General features: G+C 46.2%; 1 protein-coding gene across 1 annotated transcript; it reads right to left on the bottom strand.

Moving 5' to 3' along the window:
• Positions 1 to 652: 652 nt before the first annotated feature.
• On the bottom strand, positions 653 to 15,324 carry CCDC137 (coiled-coil domain containing 137). The gene is made up of 6 exons (XM_077458703.1): positions 15,164 to 15,324; positions 13,981 to 14,105; positions 10,969 to 11,215; positions 9,193 to 9,275; positions 4,091 to 4,170; positions 653 to 2,031 (listed from the first exon to the last, which is right to left on the bottom strand). The coding sequence occupies exons 1-6, from the start codon at positions 15,229 to 15,231 to the stop codon at positions 1,834 to 1,836; spliced, it is 801 nt and encodes a 266-aa protein (XP_077314829.1). The 5' UTR covers positions 15,232 to 15,324; the 3' UTR covers positions 653 to 1,833.
• Positions 15,325 to 16,099: the final 775 nt, after the last annotated feature.

The following is a 16,099-nucleotide window of genomic DNA, read 5'->3' on the forward strand; positions in this document are numbered from 1 at the left end:
AAATCATGGCACGGTGGTGCCACACACCTGCAATATTGCATGGAATGAACCCTGCAGCACCCGTCATGTGTTGACATGGCAATTCAGATTTGGGGGGGGGGGGGGGGGCTGCCCCCCCCCCCCCACTTACATTTTGGGCAGGCTCTGCCCTTCTGGAAGCAAGTCCACGCTATTGTGCAGGAAGTCACAAATAGCCAGGTTGCCCCGATATGCTCGCTTTCTTTTACACCACACCCCTTCACACCATAAGTCCCCTTATGAAGCCATGTGGTTTGTGACGCAACGCGTAGGGTGGAGCCTGAGGGATCATGGACTGGAAGTGACATCATACCAGAAAGAGATATGTATTAATAAATGCTGTGGAGTGTTTTTTTTGTTTTTTTAAGCATGCATAATTTTATCCAAATAATTTGGTTCCCAAAGGTTTTACATTAAGGACAACCTCTTAATCCTTACATGGCACGGGAGTGATCAACTTCGTAGATCGTGATTTCTAACAGGAGCCCTGAGAGGGAGGCTATACTACAAGACGTCATTCACGGGACAACAGCAGGAGATCACAAGTTGGATAGGATTACACAGGTGCTGTAAAATATTATTATGGTGAGAGCACTGAGGTGACGGGGAAGAGGTCACACAAGCACCGGATACATTTTATTCTGCAATAAGAACTTCACTTTTATTTACTATACAAGAAGGGTCTCGTGTGACTTTTGGACTGGCACGACCAATATATCCCTAGTTTGTTTATAGCATACTGATGCACCATTCCAGGTGGGTTTTCTATAAGACCCCAGATCTCTCCTCTACTCTGGAAAGCAACAACACAAAATAAAAAAAATAATAATAATTTGATCTCATGTTTTCCAGAAAAAAATGGCAGTGTTTTACATCTTCTCCAAACAGAAGTGAAGGAATAAAGTTGCTTCCAGCCTCCTAGACAATAGAAATGGCCTTGAATCTTCTAGTCCTCAGCCGGCTCTGTGATAACCCGGCACCCACCGCTGGATCAGATACTGGGCTCCCTCCAATTACATATGGTGGTGGAGAGGGAAGCGCACGTGTAATACAGAGACTGCTGGCCAGTCATGCCCCTTACCTAGTCCTCCTGATGGGCAGTCCTTGATCTGGGGTGGACTCTGATGGGCAGTCCTTGATCTGGGGTGGACTCTGATGGGCAGTCCTTGATCTGGGGTGGACTCTGATGGGCAGTCCTTGATCTGGGGTGGACTCTGATGGGCAGTCCTTGATCTGGGGTGGACTCTGATGGGCAGTCCTTGATCTGGGGTGGACTCTGATGGGCAGTCCTTGATCTGGGGTGGACTCTGATGGGCAGTCCTTGATCTGGGGTGGACTCTGATGGGCAGTCCTTGATCTGGGGTGGACTCTGATGGGCAGTCCTTGATCTGGGGTGGACTCTGATGGGCAGTCCTTGATCTGGGGTGGACTCTGATGGGCAGTCCTTGATCTGGGGTGGACTCTGATGGGCAGTCCTGGAAGTAAAGGGGGGAATATTTGTAAAATCCGCAATGCAACCCTAAAAGGTTTGGGAGATACTGATCTAAAACATCGGTCCACCAATAAAAACGCAACACGGCAGCACATCATTAAGAATGAACGGAACACGGCAGCACGTTTTTTTTTGTTTACAGAGGTACCCATTAATGAAGGGCTATCCTCGCCATTGCCTGTTAGAGGTCTTAGAATGTGGTCATCTGTACTCAGATGTGGACCAGTTCCAATCAGAAGACCCTCTATCTGTCCACAGCAAAATGGTGCCGCTTACTATTAAAAAAAAAATGAAACTGTCCACATCAGACCAGCGATGATCCCTCATGTGTGGGGAGATCTGGAGGGTTTGGGACCGGCGGCTTGCTGCAGTTTTCTCTTCTTCAGCTCCCGGTAGGCGTTGACGACCCGCTCTCGCTCTTCCTCTACTATTCTCTTTCTGGCCATGGACATGGGAGGAGGATTGGATGGAGCGCCTGCCTTGTCAAAGAGTTTCTTCAGGAAAAGCTGTTTCTCTCCTGGCTATATAAAAAAATAAAAAATTATATTTTATTATCTATATATATCTTTTAGATTTCATTTCTACACGCATGGCGAGGACTTCATAAAGACATAACATATGTTATTCAGGAAAAAAAAAAAAAAAAAGGGGGGGGGGGGGGATTTTTGTTCCATTGTTATTTTTACTGCTTTATCACTGGTGACTTTGAAAGCTCCAACATTCAGAGTTAATCTTCTCCAGGTCGACCCCCCCACAAAACAAAAAACTCACCTTCAGTCCAGAGCTGTCCCCCACTAGAAGTCACCAGCTTCTTAGATTTTTTTTTTTTTAACATTTTTATTAAATTTTTCACAGTACATGTCAGAACAGTGATACAATCTCAACAATGACAGTTTACAGTGGTACATTAAGAGAAATAAAAAGTCAAATCGGGACAGATCAGCATAGCAACAAATCAGATTACAGAATACATATAGGCAGTGTGCCCAATCAGTCGGAATTGCACTCAGAGAGTAAGATCTGTGAGCCGCTCATCAGCACAGGTGGGAAACCAACATTTATAGCAAACCCAAATCATCCCAACACAACTTAAAAGGGCAGACAGAATCCCCAGCCCTCCCCACCGTTACCACCCTCCCAGCTAGAGATTCCCACACCGTCCGGAGCACAGTGATTAAGGGAGTGGTCTCTCTTTGATCCAAGGGCCCCATATCTTGTCAAATTTGTTGGAAAAGTTCCTTCCCAGGTACGTCAACTTATAGAGCGGTAAGGCCGCATCGATCAGGGCTCTCCATTGGGAAACCGTTGGGGGGGGCTAGGGTCCTGCCATTTGATTAGGATAGCTTTCCTAGCATAAAAGGCTGAGTAGAATACAAATTGTTTTTTAGCCTGCGGGGCTGGGAGCGTGTCCACAACCCCTAATAAAAAGGGGTAGTGGATCACAGGGGACATCGAATCAGCCTATAGAGCCGATCTCCGACGCCACCCCCCTCCAGAAGGTCTGTAGATGCACACAGGACCAGACAATATGGAAGAACGTGCCAGAGGCCAAGCCACATTTAGGACACGTACCAGTTCTATTAGGATAGATTCTGGCTAAACGGTCTGGGGAGTAGTAAGCTCGTGGATAAATCCAAGTTGGGTGTATCCGTCTCTAGAGGAGATCATAAGGGGTAGATATTGCTGGACACGCTCCTCCCAATCATCCTCCGCCAATTCCGGTACAGCTTCTTAGATTTAATGATGGCAATTATCATTCAACCCTCTTCCTCTAAATCAGTAGTGATCAGCATTCGCTCACATGCAGCCCATATCACCAAAAGGCCACATATACACTACAGGATTTACTCAAAGACTACGGGCAGGAGAGGGTCAGAGAGAGCGCAGAACGTTACCACGGCTAGAGAGGGTCAGAGAGAGCGCAGAACGTTACCACGGCTAGAGAGGGTCAGAGAGAGCGCAGAACGTTACCACGGCTAGAGAGGGTCAGAGAGAGAGCGCAGAACATTACCACGGCGGGAGAGGGTCAGAGAGAGCGCAGAACGTTACCACGGCTAGAGAGGGTCAGAGAGAGAGCGCAGAACGTTACCACGGCGGGAGAGGGTCAGAGAGAGCGCAGAACGTTACCACGGCTAGAGAGGGTCAGAGAGAGCGCAGAACGTTACCACGGCTAGAGAGGGTCAGAGAGAGAGCGCAGAACGTTACCACGGCTAGAGAGGGTCAGAGAGAGAGCGCAGAACGTTACCACGGCGGGAGAGGGTCAGAGAGAGCGCAGAACGTTACCACGGCGGGAGAGGGTCAGAGAGAGCGCAGAACGTTACTACAGGAGACGGTCAGACTGAATAAGCGGAAGCGTCATTACACAGAGAGAGATAATCTATCCATATACACGTGCACACACAGTGTATTTCTTTTTTTTGGTAGGAGGTTGGGGCAATGAGGGCTTCTCAGGGAAGTGAGTAGAGTTCTATTAGGTGTATATTGCACAGCAGCAGGAAAAACTAAATATCAAAAACACCAACATAACATTATAGTGTACAAAGTGTCAGACTCCGTGTGGAATACGTTCCATACATTTACCTTTGTTACGGCTGGACCTTTTCTTGGCTTCACGGTCAGAACCGGGGGCTCCATCGCTACTTCACCGAACATCACTTCATCTGTTCAAGAAACAAAAAAAAAAAAAGTTGTCACTCGTTAGAATGCCAGTTAGGGTTTTTATGGCTAAAAAAAAAAAAAAAAAAAAACACACAGTTCCATGCTGTCGTGTTGATCCAATGGCTGTAGTACTTTCTAAATCACTGCAATGGATGAGCACAAAGGCCGGACACAGCCCCCATAGAAGGTGCTGCCAGCAGCTCGGCACTTTTTTTTTAGCTGTAGCTGCCAGATTCAGGTAAGGAAAATAAAAATGGAAACCACTCAGATCTAATATAGGTGAGGGGGAATTTGGACGGGGCAGTTCATGTGACAAAAAAACAAAAACCTTCCGATTACAATTTTTCTTGTTGGATTCCCGCAGACGCACGTCGGATGGCTTCAGCAGTCGCTGAGCAAATTTGTGTTTAATGCTTTGTCCATTGCACCCATAAAGCGGATGTAAACCTCGGACATGAAATATGAACAAAGCATATCCCTCTATAGTGTGTACTTGTCTCAGTCCACAGCACTAAATGTAATTTCTGTCTGCTGCCTCCTTCCTCTGCTATTAGCACGAGTCACTTCTGACACCAAGAGCTAAAAGGTGACAGGGAAGGGGGCTCCAGCGCACACAGCCTGCGATTGACAGCCTTAGCACTGTTCCTGTGTGAACGAGGGGTGGGAAAAGGGGGTCCCTCCCCTCCAATCAGCTCTCAGAGCTCTCCTCACAGTGCAACTTCAGCTCCCCGCCCCCTGCTTCTCAGAGCCGAGAGATCCTGTATAAAGTCTGCACTTTGAATAGCTGTAGAGGAAAGCATACTCCAGATAAACAGGTACAATTTATGTAGGAGGATTTGTTTAATCTCTGCATCACCCGATGCCACTCACTTCACTGGGTATATGGAGGATTTACAACCACTTTAGCCCTTTCACTGCCTGAGTTCCCCCCCCCCCCTTTTTTTTTCTTTGCACACAAGACTGATAAGCCCCCTTTCTGATAATAAAGTGCAGGTGAGACATCAGGGGTCTATTAGAACCCTAATGTCACCTCTGCATGCTGTTAAAGCCAATCAAGCATAGTTTGCATTTGATGAGCTTCTTCCCAAGGATGACATCACAGCCCTCTTGTCATGACATCATCACGGCCATCTTGTGGCCCTACAACACTTCCCGGGGAAGCAGGGCGAAGTTTATGGTCATGTGACCGCTGTGATTGGCCGTCACATGATCGGAAAGCTCCCGATCACAAGCAGCTGGAGACTTACGGATACGTTTTTTTTTTAACATCTTGTATGCGAGTGTGTAATTGTTTTTCCATTTCATTAATATGATTTAATAAATGCTACATTTAGGAAGTAGCGCTTTGCTCTCCTTTTTTTTTTTTTTGGTTTTTACACGATTTTGCACTGACCAGCAGTTAGGTGTAAACTTTCCCTGTGACACTGCGCTATCCAAAAAAGAAAGAAAGCTGCTAACACAATCACAAGGATAAAACAGTGAATAATAAAACAAATACCAAACCAAAGTGTAGCGCTTAACAAAGTTATGAATAGTCTAGTTAGTGCATCATCATACAGTTTAACCAAAACACCTTAAGTGTGACAATTCTTGAAAACTTGCATAGAAATAAAAAATACAGTCCAAACGAATAAAAATGAATTAAAAGTCTCTATGTGAGGAGTTGATCCAGTCCAAACGTGAAATACAGGTCACCATCCACCTTCTTAAATGAGACTAGCATGCAGGCACCCTGTGATGTTCCCGTCACCTTTAGAATTAAAGGCTTACCGGATAGTATGGATCCAAACGAATCTATATTCGAAGGATCATACAAGCTTATGACTTAGAAGCCAAAATTTGCAGGTGTAGATTTTCAAGGAAGTATCAACTCAGACTCCTCATAAAGTTGTCCCAACTAGTTGTTAAATCCACATCAGTATACTCCAGCTCAAAATGTTGAACTCATACAAAGGAAAAATAAGGAGCCACAATAGTGTAAATCCGTTTAAGAGAAAAAAAAAAAAATTTAATAAAAAAGTAATGAACTCACATGTAACCAAAGAAATCAAGCGCTTAATCCATAAAAACAGTGCTACAGCAGTAGTCCCGACGCGTTTCGTCCTCTACAGACGTCATCTGGGGTAGCACTACACTGTAGCATCATCACTTATATAGCAAACAGTCAATTTGGGCGAGAATTCCATCTGCCTGTGTCACCGCGTGTCATTTCCGGTTTAAGATGGCGCCCGGCGTGCGTTCCACGCCTCATTACAATGTTACAGCATGTATCAGCAGACAGACCATGCCCAAACATGTGTAAAATAAACCAATAAATGAAAACTAGGTTGGCCCAAACATTAGAAACATACCCAACGTAAAAATTAGCCAGACGTTGTGATTTATTCCACTCTGTAATACCGTTAGTAGTGTTTCCGGGTCATGATTAAACGCATAAGGGGCATGGGTACGGATCCAATCATTATCATACCCAGCCACCTATGCCGACAAAGCCACACCCACCACAGGGAGGCACCAACACAGTGGGCGTGTCGTACATAGAGAGCACTGATGCCTCCGTCAAGCGGCGATGGAACGCACCGCGTACCGGAAGCACCAGCACCACACGCACGTCCGACGCAAGGGGCGGCGTAAGAGGAAATACGTCACAACCCATCGGAGAGCGTCGAACATCGGAAGTGACGTGAACGGAAGGTACATCACATCCGGCCAGGATGTATCCGACAACAGGAAGTGATGTAATGAAAATACATCATCTCCGGTGTCAAGTGGGACATATGTAAACATACGCCGGACCATACATCCTAGAGGGGATGTACATTTAAGTACACCCATACTAATAAGTATGGGATGGGAACGATTATGTATATGTAATGAAAAGATGTTTTTAAAACAATCTTTATACAAAATATATATCAGCACCGACACAACACATGCCCGGACATGCACTGTGACAAGTACTGATAGCACCTAAGGCAGATAGAATTCTGTCCCAAGACCAATATTATTAGTATAACATAAACAGCAATAATAGAAAGGCTGCCACTTACATAAAAATCAAAAAATCAAAAAATGTTAAAACAGATAAACAAATTAAAATAAAGCACTAAAATAAAATATTATCAATGTGCATATTAACCATTATTAATGAAGGCATTAATATCCCATTCTATGTTCAAACCAAATGGCGAGTAAGAACGAATCAAATATATCCAGTAGGTTTCTAATCTGGAAACACCCCGAGTCATATGCACATTGATAATATTTTATTTTAGTGCTTTATTTTAATTTGTTTATCTGTTTTAACATTTTTTGATTTTTTGATTTTTATGTAAGTGGCAGCCTTTCTATTATTGCTGTTTATGTTATACTAATAATATTGGTCTTGGGACAGAATTCTATCTGCCTTAGGTGCTATCAGTACTTGTCACAGTGCATGTCCGGGCATGTGTTGTGTCGGTGCTGATATATATTTTGTATAAAGATTGTTTTAAAAACATCTTTTCATTACATATACATAATCGTTCCCATCCCATACTTATTAGTATGGGTGTACTTAAATGTACATCCCCTCTAGGATGTATGGTCCGGCGTATGTTTACATATGTCCCACTTGACACCGGAGATGATGTATTTTCATTACATCACTTCCTGTTGTCGGATACATCCTGGCCGGATGTGATGTACCTTCCGTTCACGTCACTTCCGATGTTCGACGCTCTCCGATGGGTTGTGACGTATTTCCTCTTACGCCGCCCCTTGCGTCGGACGTGCGTGTGGTGCTGGTGCTTCCGGTACGCGGTGCGTTCCATCGCCGCTTGACGGAGGCATCAGTGCTCTCTATGTACGACACGCCCACTGTGTTGGTGCCTCCCTGTGGTGGGTGTGGCTTTGTCGGCATAGGTGGCTGGGTATGATAATGATTGGATCCGTACCCATGCCCCTTATGCGTTTAATCATGACCCGGAAACACTACTAACGGTATTACAGAGTGGAATAAATCACAACGTCTGGCTAATTTTTACGTTGGGTATGTTTCTAATGTTTGGGCCAACCTAGTTTTCATTTATTGGTTTATTTTACACATGTTTGGGCATGGTCTGTCTGCTGATACATGCTGTAACATTGTAATGAGGCGTGGAACGCACGCCGGGCGCCATCTTAAACCGGAAATGACACGCGGTGACACAGGCAGATGGAATTCTCGCCCAAATTGACTGTTTGCTATATAAGTGATGATGCTACAGTGTAGTGCTACCCCAGATGACGTCTGTAGAGGACGAAACGCGTCGGGACTACTGCTGTAGCACTGTTTTTATGGATTAAGCGCTTGATTTCTTTGGTTACATGTGAGTTCATTACTTTTTTATTAAATTTTTTTTTTTTTCTCTTAAACGGATTTACACTATTGTGGCTCCTTATTTTTCCTTTGTATGAGTTCAACATTTTGAGCTGGAGTATACTGATGTGGATTTAACAACTAGTTGGGACAACTTTATGAGGAGTCTGAGTTGATACTTCCTTGAAAATCTACACCTGCAAATTTTGGCTTCTAAGTCATAAGCTTGTATGATCCTTCGAATATAGATTCGTTTGGATCCATACTATCCGGTAAGCCTTTAATTCTAAAGGTGACGGGAACATCACAGGGTGCCTGCATGCTAGTCTCATTTAAGAAGGTGGATGGTGACCTGTATTTCACGTTTGGACTGGATCAACTCCTCACATAGAGACTTTTAATTTATTTTTATTCGTTTGGACTGTATTTTTTATTTCTATGCAAGTTTTCAAGAATTGTCACACTTAAGGTGTTTTGGTTAAACTGTATGATGATGCACTAACTAGACTATTCATAACTTTGTTAAGCGCTACACTTTGGTTTGGCAGCAGTTAGGTGTGCCAAAACTTTTTGTAAGATTGGGGGGTCTAGGCGGATCTTACTTTGTCTAAAATTCACTTACTCTTCAGATCTTTCAGCAATGGCCATTAAAAAATAATAAATAAAAAAAAAAAAAACACTTTACCTTTGAACATTTCCTCTTCCAGACGAGCCACTTTTTTCTCCTCTCTCCTCCGAACAAATTTGTCCAAACACTTCCGATCAAACCTGCGAGGTAGATGACGTACATTAAAACCAGAATTTTCAGATTATTGGGACTCAGTCAAGAAAAAACGCACTGTGATAAAATGAACCCCTTTAACACTGTCACCCCCCTTCCTGCCCAGGCCAATTTTCAGCTTTGAGCACTGTCGCACTTTGAATGACAATTACGCGGTAGGTGATATTTAATCACCACTGCGTTTTTATTTTTAGAAGAAAGAAAGAAAAAGAAGAAGGAAGAAGGAAGGAAGAAGGAATTTTACAAATAAGTCAATTTTCTCCTTCACTGGGGGGCTCTGATGAGGCTGCACTCATGAGCACTGATGAAGAGGCACTGACAAAAAAAGTAAACCCTCCTTTCGGTTTCGGCCAAGGAAGCTTACATCTTTGCCTCGGTTTAATCCTCAACTGCCATAATGCTGCACGTGATCAGTTATGACACCAGCCATTGGATGGATGACAGGTTGTTTGAGAGCACAATCAATGTGACCGTTAGCATTGCCGGCATTGGTGGGAATGTAACTGTTTTTTTTAAATTGTTAAATTGATTGAAAAAGCACCAACCAGGCTGCACTGATGAAGAGGCACTGATGGCCACGGATGAGGCTGCACTGACGGGCACGGATGAGCACCAATGGCCACTAATGAGGCTGCACTGACGGGCACGGATGAGCACCATTGGCCACTAATGAGGCTGCACTGACGGGCACGGATGAGCAACAATGGCCACTAATGAGGCTGCACTAACGGGCACGGATGAGCACCAATGGCCACTAATGAGGCTGCACTGACGGGCACAGGCGACGAGGCACAGGCGATCAGTGCACTGATTATCAGTGTAAATGTCCCATCACGGGAAAGCTGGTTATCGGCTTTCCTTTCTTCAGATAGCGACAGCGCTGAGGAAATAAAATTTGTTTACATGTGTTCAGCTGTGATTGGACACAGCTGATCACATGGTATCCAGCCAACGCGATTGGCTCTTTTCCCTGATCGGCAATGTGCTGTGTCCAAGGGACACAGCTCTTTACCAACAATTACCCCCGTGGGGCACACGCATGGGCAGCAAGAATGGGCGGACGTCATGTGACATCCTCCCACAAGATCGGGCACGCCCAGCCGTCATTCTACAATAGGCGGGGCGGGAACCAGTTAAACACCTTACCTGACTCTACATATAGCGTCAAATAAAAAACAACATCTACGATGCAGCTGGTCAGTGGCATCAACATTTCCCCTGTAACAGTTTTATCTTGGATCTTGCCATTGAATGCGTTTATTTTTAATGCAGAATGTGCCCCCCCCCCCATGCCTCCACTGCAGCTAATCAAGCACAGATCATACTACAGTAGCCGGGGGGGATGACAGAGTCCATTAGTTGCAGGGAGGATCAGGGAGTGGATGTTTCCTAATCACCTCCTGCTCTCCCTGTGGAAGCCATTTACTTTGGCCCCGGGGAGTCATTTATTGCAGATCTTGGGTCGGGGCAACCCCTGCATACACCGCTGGTGGGGGGCATCTCACATTCACAGCCCCACAAAAGTGATTGGATAGCTCTAGAGCTGCACGGATCACCTTCACAGGAAAGGCCACAGCTGGCTGTGAAAAAAATAAAATAAAAATAAAATATACACGGAGCTGGAATCAGAGGTCGGAGAGGAGAATGAAAACAAAGCAGTGTTCTTATTGGGCGACATACTTCTTCCTCTTCTCAGACTTTTGCTTCTTTGGGACCTCCACCTCCTCCTTCTTGGGAAGCTCTCCCTTATCGTCCAGCTCCATCTCAGGCTGGCGCTCCAGCTGGTTCTTGGTGAGGAAGAGGACATGCTGGGTCTCCCGGTTCATGCGGTTCAGGTAGGCGCCCACCGATTCGTTTCTCTCCCTCTTGAACTTCGGCACCGGAATGTCCGTCTGCAACCCTTCATTTTGTGGCCTTTGTTTCCGCACTGAAAGAAATGAACGGGACGGTCAGCTGAAATAGAACGGCTTTCACACTCCCTCAAATCATAACACTCGCCATTTCCCCCCCCCCCCCCCCAGCCAGCTTTTAACACAACTTCAGGGACAACATGTTCACTAACTATATCCAACCCACTTTCTGAAGTCATTGTAACCAGATAATCAATGTCACCACTTCACCTGTCAGGTTTCAGAATGTTATGGCTGATTGGTGTATATGTGGAGAGAGCCTTTAAAAGTTGAAATCCAGGAATTCAGCCGCTTTGTACAAAGTGAAGCCACACTATAAAATTTAAGTCCATTGAGGTGCATGACACCTCCTGGACTTAGCTCTATTATTTATATCAGACAGGTTTATAGTGCTCCCGGACTGCTGCATTTCCAGGAGCCCAATACTGATCCTTATGATGTCAGCATCTTAACCACTATATATATTTTTTTTTTTAAAGCGCCCCGTCCCCTTGTGTGCAAAAGCAAACGCATGTGTAGCGCGCACGCACACATGTATTGCCGCAAACATTATAGCAAAAGCAATAATTGTAGCGCTAGAGCTCCTCTAACTCTAAATTGGTAACCTGTAAAAAAAAAAAAAAAAAAAAAAAATGTAAAGCGCCACCTATGGAGATGTTTAAGTACAGTAGTTTGGTGCCATTCCACGAGTGTGAGCAATTCTAAAGCGCGATCTGTTAAGCCGCGTACACACGAGCGGATTGTATGGCGTACTTAGTCCGTCAAACAATCCGACGGACAGTCCGTCATACTTTCGAATGAACGGACTTGACCACACACGGATGCACAAACAGTCCGTCGAAAGCTTGCGCGACGACGTGTACAGCACGTACGACGGGACTAGAAATAGGAAGTCCAATACACAGCAATGCAACCTTCCGCCGTGTAAATCCTTTCTGAGCATGCGCCATTCTTAGTCCGTCGAACTAGCATACTCACGAGCGGATTGTCCGCTGAAACCAAAGTATGACGGACAATATTACGGAAATTCCGAAATACTTAGTACGCCAGACTGCACGCTGAAAAAGTCCGCTGAAGCCCACACACAAGCGGACTGTCCGCTGAAATGTGTTTCGGCGGACTAAGTAGGCCATACAGTCCGCCCGTGTGTACGCGGCTTTAGGCATCTATTTACTCGACGTAACATCTTTGATATATTTTAGCAAAATATTGGGTTATATTGCATTTTTTGCATTCAAATTTATTACTGTGTCTTTTCTCCCAAAAAATTGCTGCGCAAACAACCAACACGAAAGAAAAATTGCAATGACCTCCATTACGAGAGAATAACAGAATTGGCCTGTGCTGGAAGAATTTGAACAGTAGAATTGCTGCAGCTGCTATCTACCCCTCCCTAATGCACAACCACAGAAGCCTTGATATTCTGAAAAACACATTCACAAAGATACAAAAGGCTGCTGTGAATGGGCGGCCATAGCTGCTCTCTGTGTTTATCTCCTCTCAGATTCCCGGGGGAAGGGTGCCTCTCCCGCAAACCTGTTAGATATAATAGCGAGAAGTCCAGGAGAGGTCATGCTATGACTAAGCACTGTTAAGTGTGAAACGCGTCAGCTCGTTTGTCCCATTTTTTGCTGTGGCTTGTATCTGTTGGGACTTTTTTTTTTACAAATAAAGGCAATATCCTGGAGTGCGGCTGTCCAGAACTTCCTTTTTGCCTTAGAGGTCATGCACCTCCTTGGACTTAACTCATAGCGTGCCTTCACTTTTAACAAAGCAGCTAAATTCCTGGAATTCAGCTTTTACCACTTGCCTACCAGGCACTTTTACCCTCTTCCTGCCCAGGCCAATTTTCAGCGTGGTCACACTTTGAATAAAAATTTGCCCGGTCATGGAACACTGCACCCATATACATTTTTTATTATTTATTGTTCACACAAATAGAGCTTTCTTTTGGTGGCATTTAACCATCACCAGTTTTCTTTTTTTTTATTTTTTTTTTTGCTGAACAAAAAAAAAAAAAAAAAAAAAAAAAAAAAAAACAAACAAACAACAACCACCACCACCACAACAACCACCACCACAACAACCACCACCACAACAACAACCACCACCACCACCACAACAACCACCACCACCACAACAACCACCACCACCACAACAACAACCACCACCACCACAACAACAACCACCACCACCACCACAACAACCACCACCACCACAACCACCACCACCACCACAACCACCACCACCACAACAACCACCACAACAACAACCACCACAACAACAACCACCACAACAACAACCACCACAACAACAACCACCACCACAACAACCACCACCACAACAACCACCACCACAACAACAACCACCACCACCACAACAACCACCACAACAACAACCACCACCACCACCACAACCACAACAACAACCACCACCACCACCACAACCACCACCACCACAACAACCACCACAACAACAACCACCACAACAACAACCACCACAACAACAACCACCACAACAACAACCACCACCACAACAACCACCACCACAACAACAACCACCACCACCACAACAACCACCACAACAACAACCACCACCACAACAACCACAACAACAACCACCACAACAACAACCACCACAACAACAACAACCACCACAACAACAACAACCACCACAACAACCACCACCACAACAACCACCACCACCACAACCACCACAACAACCACCACAACAACCACCACAACCACCACCACAACCACCACAGCAACAACAAACAACAAACCTGGCTTCCTCTTTTTCTTTGGTTTGTTCATTTCCTTCTGGCTTCTCATAATCTCTCGCAGCTTGAATGGGATTTCCTGAGTATCCAAGTCCTCGGGTTTGGAATTTGTCTTTTTCTTTACATTTCTATAAAGGAAGAGAAATAAAGTTCCGTTATAGTGACAGATATTGTATTCTGGTGACTATAGGAGGGTGACACCCCCCCCCCCCCATTGCATAATGTCAGCATTGTTTCACTCATCACTACATCCAGCCCGCCGCCCCCCCCCACCATAGTCACACATCACACTGGTACTATGGAGAGCCGACTTCCAAGTAGGGGGTTTTGGATGGAGTGGAGACGGATTAGAACCTCTGCCAGGTTTAATTGCTGTGTCCCCATTAGGGAGAATCACCCCCTCTATTCCTTCTGTTTACGGTTGTCAAAACTATATAAAAAAAAAAAAAAACATTTTGGGTTGTCACCAAAACAGGAATAGAGGGGGAAATCTTCCAATGGGGACACTAGTTCTGATGACAACCTCATTTTGAGGTATTTCCCCTCACTTCCTGTGTCGCAATGGGACAGGAAGTGAAGGGAAATCTCTACAATGGGGATACAGATAGGGAAAGCAATCTGACAGGGGTTATAACCCTCCCTTACTCGATCCAAAATAAGGCAAAACTAAGTTCCGACTTTAGTTGCACGGTGTGATCCATAACCCAACAGAAAGAATGAGGAACATGCACCCCGCCCCCCCACTGCAGACTGTGTCCCCTGTGCACCACCCCCGAAAGACCGAGCACCCCGCCACACATGGGCACCTCTGCAGGCACGCCACCCCACCCAGGCACCCCCCTCACCTGGGCACGCCGTCCCACCTGGGCACCTGCCCGGGCACGCCGTCCCACCTGGGCACCTGCCCGGGCACGCCGTCCCACCTGGGCACCCCTCCGGGCAAGCCGTCCCACCTGGGCACCCCTCCGGGCAAGCCGTCCCACCTGGGCACCCCTCCGGGCAAGCCACCCCACCTGGGAACGCCCCCTGCGCACCCCTCTGTGCAGATCGCCCCACCTGGGAACCTCTCCGGGCATACCGCCCCACCTGGGCAACCCCTCTGACACTGTACCAGAAGCCTCAATACCCGCCACAGAGCACCCACTTGGCTTCCATCCCCTCCCCCGGCCCTGTGTCAGTAACTCACCCGCGGGGACGCCTCGCACCGGCCCGGGCAGCCGGTCCAGCCGTTTTATTCCCCGGTCTCTTCCCCATCACACTGGCAGCTCCGCTCCGTACACACAACACGTGGGATTACACGGCACTCTTCCGGCCCCTTCATTATACGTCATCGTGAAACTGCCCTATCCGCCATCATTGACTCTGGCACTACCGGGAGAAGTACGGGTGTGACGTCATATCCGCCTGGCAATGTCAGCGAGCAAGAGGGGTCGCAGGGGGTGCCCTCCTGGGCAGTACAGCCTGTTGCTATGGTAATGCTTTTGGGGCTGATAGAGGAGCTGTGTGTGGAGTTGTGTATATTTGGTGACTTCCAGGGACGTGTCATTGCTTCCATGGTTGGGCAGGTATTATACCTGGGAAAGAAGAGTTCCTGTGGGGGGAGGGACCACAGGGAATGGTGGGTGTGGTAAAATTGTGCTAGTAGTGGGAGGGGCTAAACACCTGAACCTGTGAACATAATGCAGGGGTCAGGAGTGTGTAATGTACAGGGGTCAGTGGTGTGTAATGTATAGAGTGCAGGGGTCAGGAGTGTGTAATGTACAGAGTGCAGGGTTCAGGTGTATGTAATGTACAGAGTGCAGGGGTCAGGTGTATGTAACAGGGGTCAGGTGCATGTAATGTACAGAGACAAGGGTCAGGAATGTGTATTGTACAGAGTGCAGGGTTCAGGTGTATGTAATGTTCAGAGTGCAGGGGTCAGGTGTATGTAATGTACAGGGGTCAGGGGTTTGTAATGTACAGAGTGCAGGGGTCAGGTAAATGTAGTGTAGAGTACAGGGGTCAGGAGTGTGTAATGTACAGAGTGCAGGGATCAGGTGTATGTAATGTACAGAGTGCAGGGTTCAGGTGTATGTAATGTACAGAGGTCAGGAGTGTGTAATGCACAGGGTGCAGGGTTCAG

The sequence above is a fragment of the Lithobates pipiens genome, unplaced genomic scaffold, assembly GCF_037356315.1.
Source record: "Lithobates pipiens isolate NorthernLeopardFrog02 unplaced genomic scaffold, aLitPip1_a1.2 Scaffold_28, whole genome shotgun sequence".
In the NCBI taxonomy this organism is placed as follows: Eukaryota; Metazoa; Chordata; class Amphibia; order Anura; family Ranidae; genus Lithobates; species Lithobates pipiens.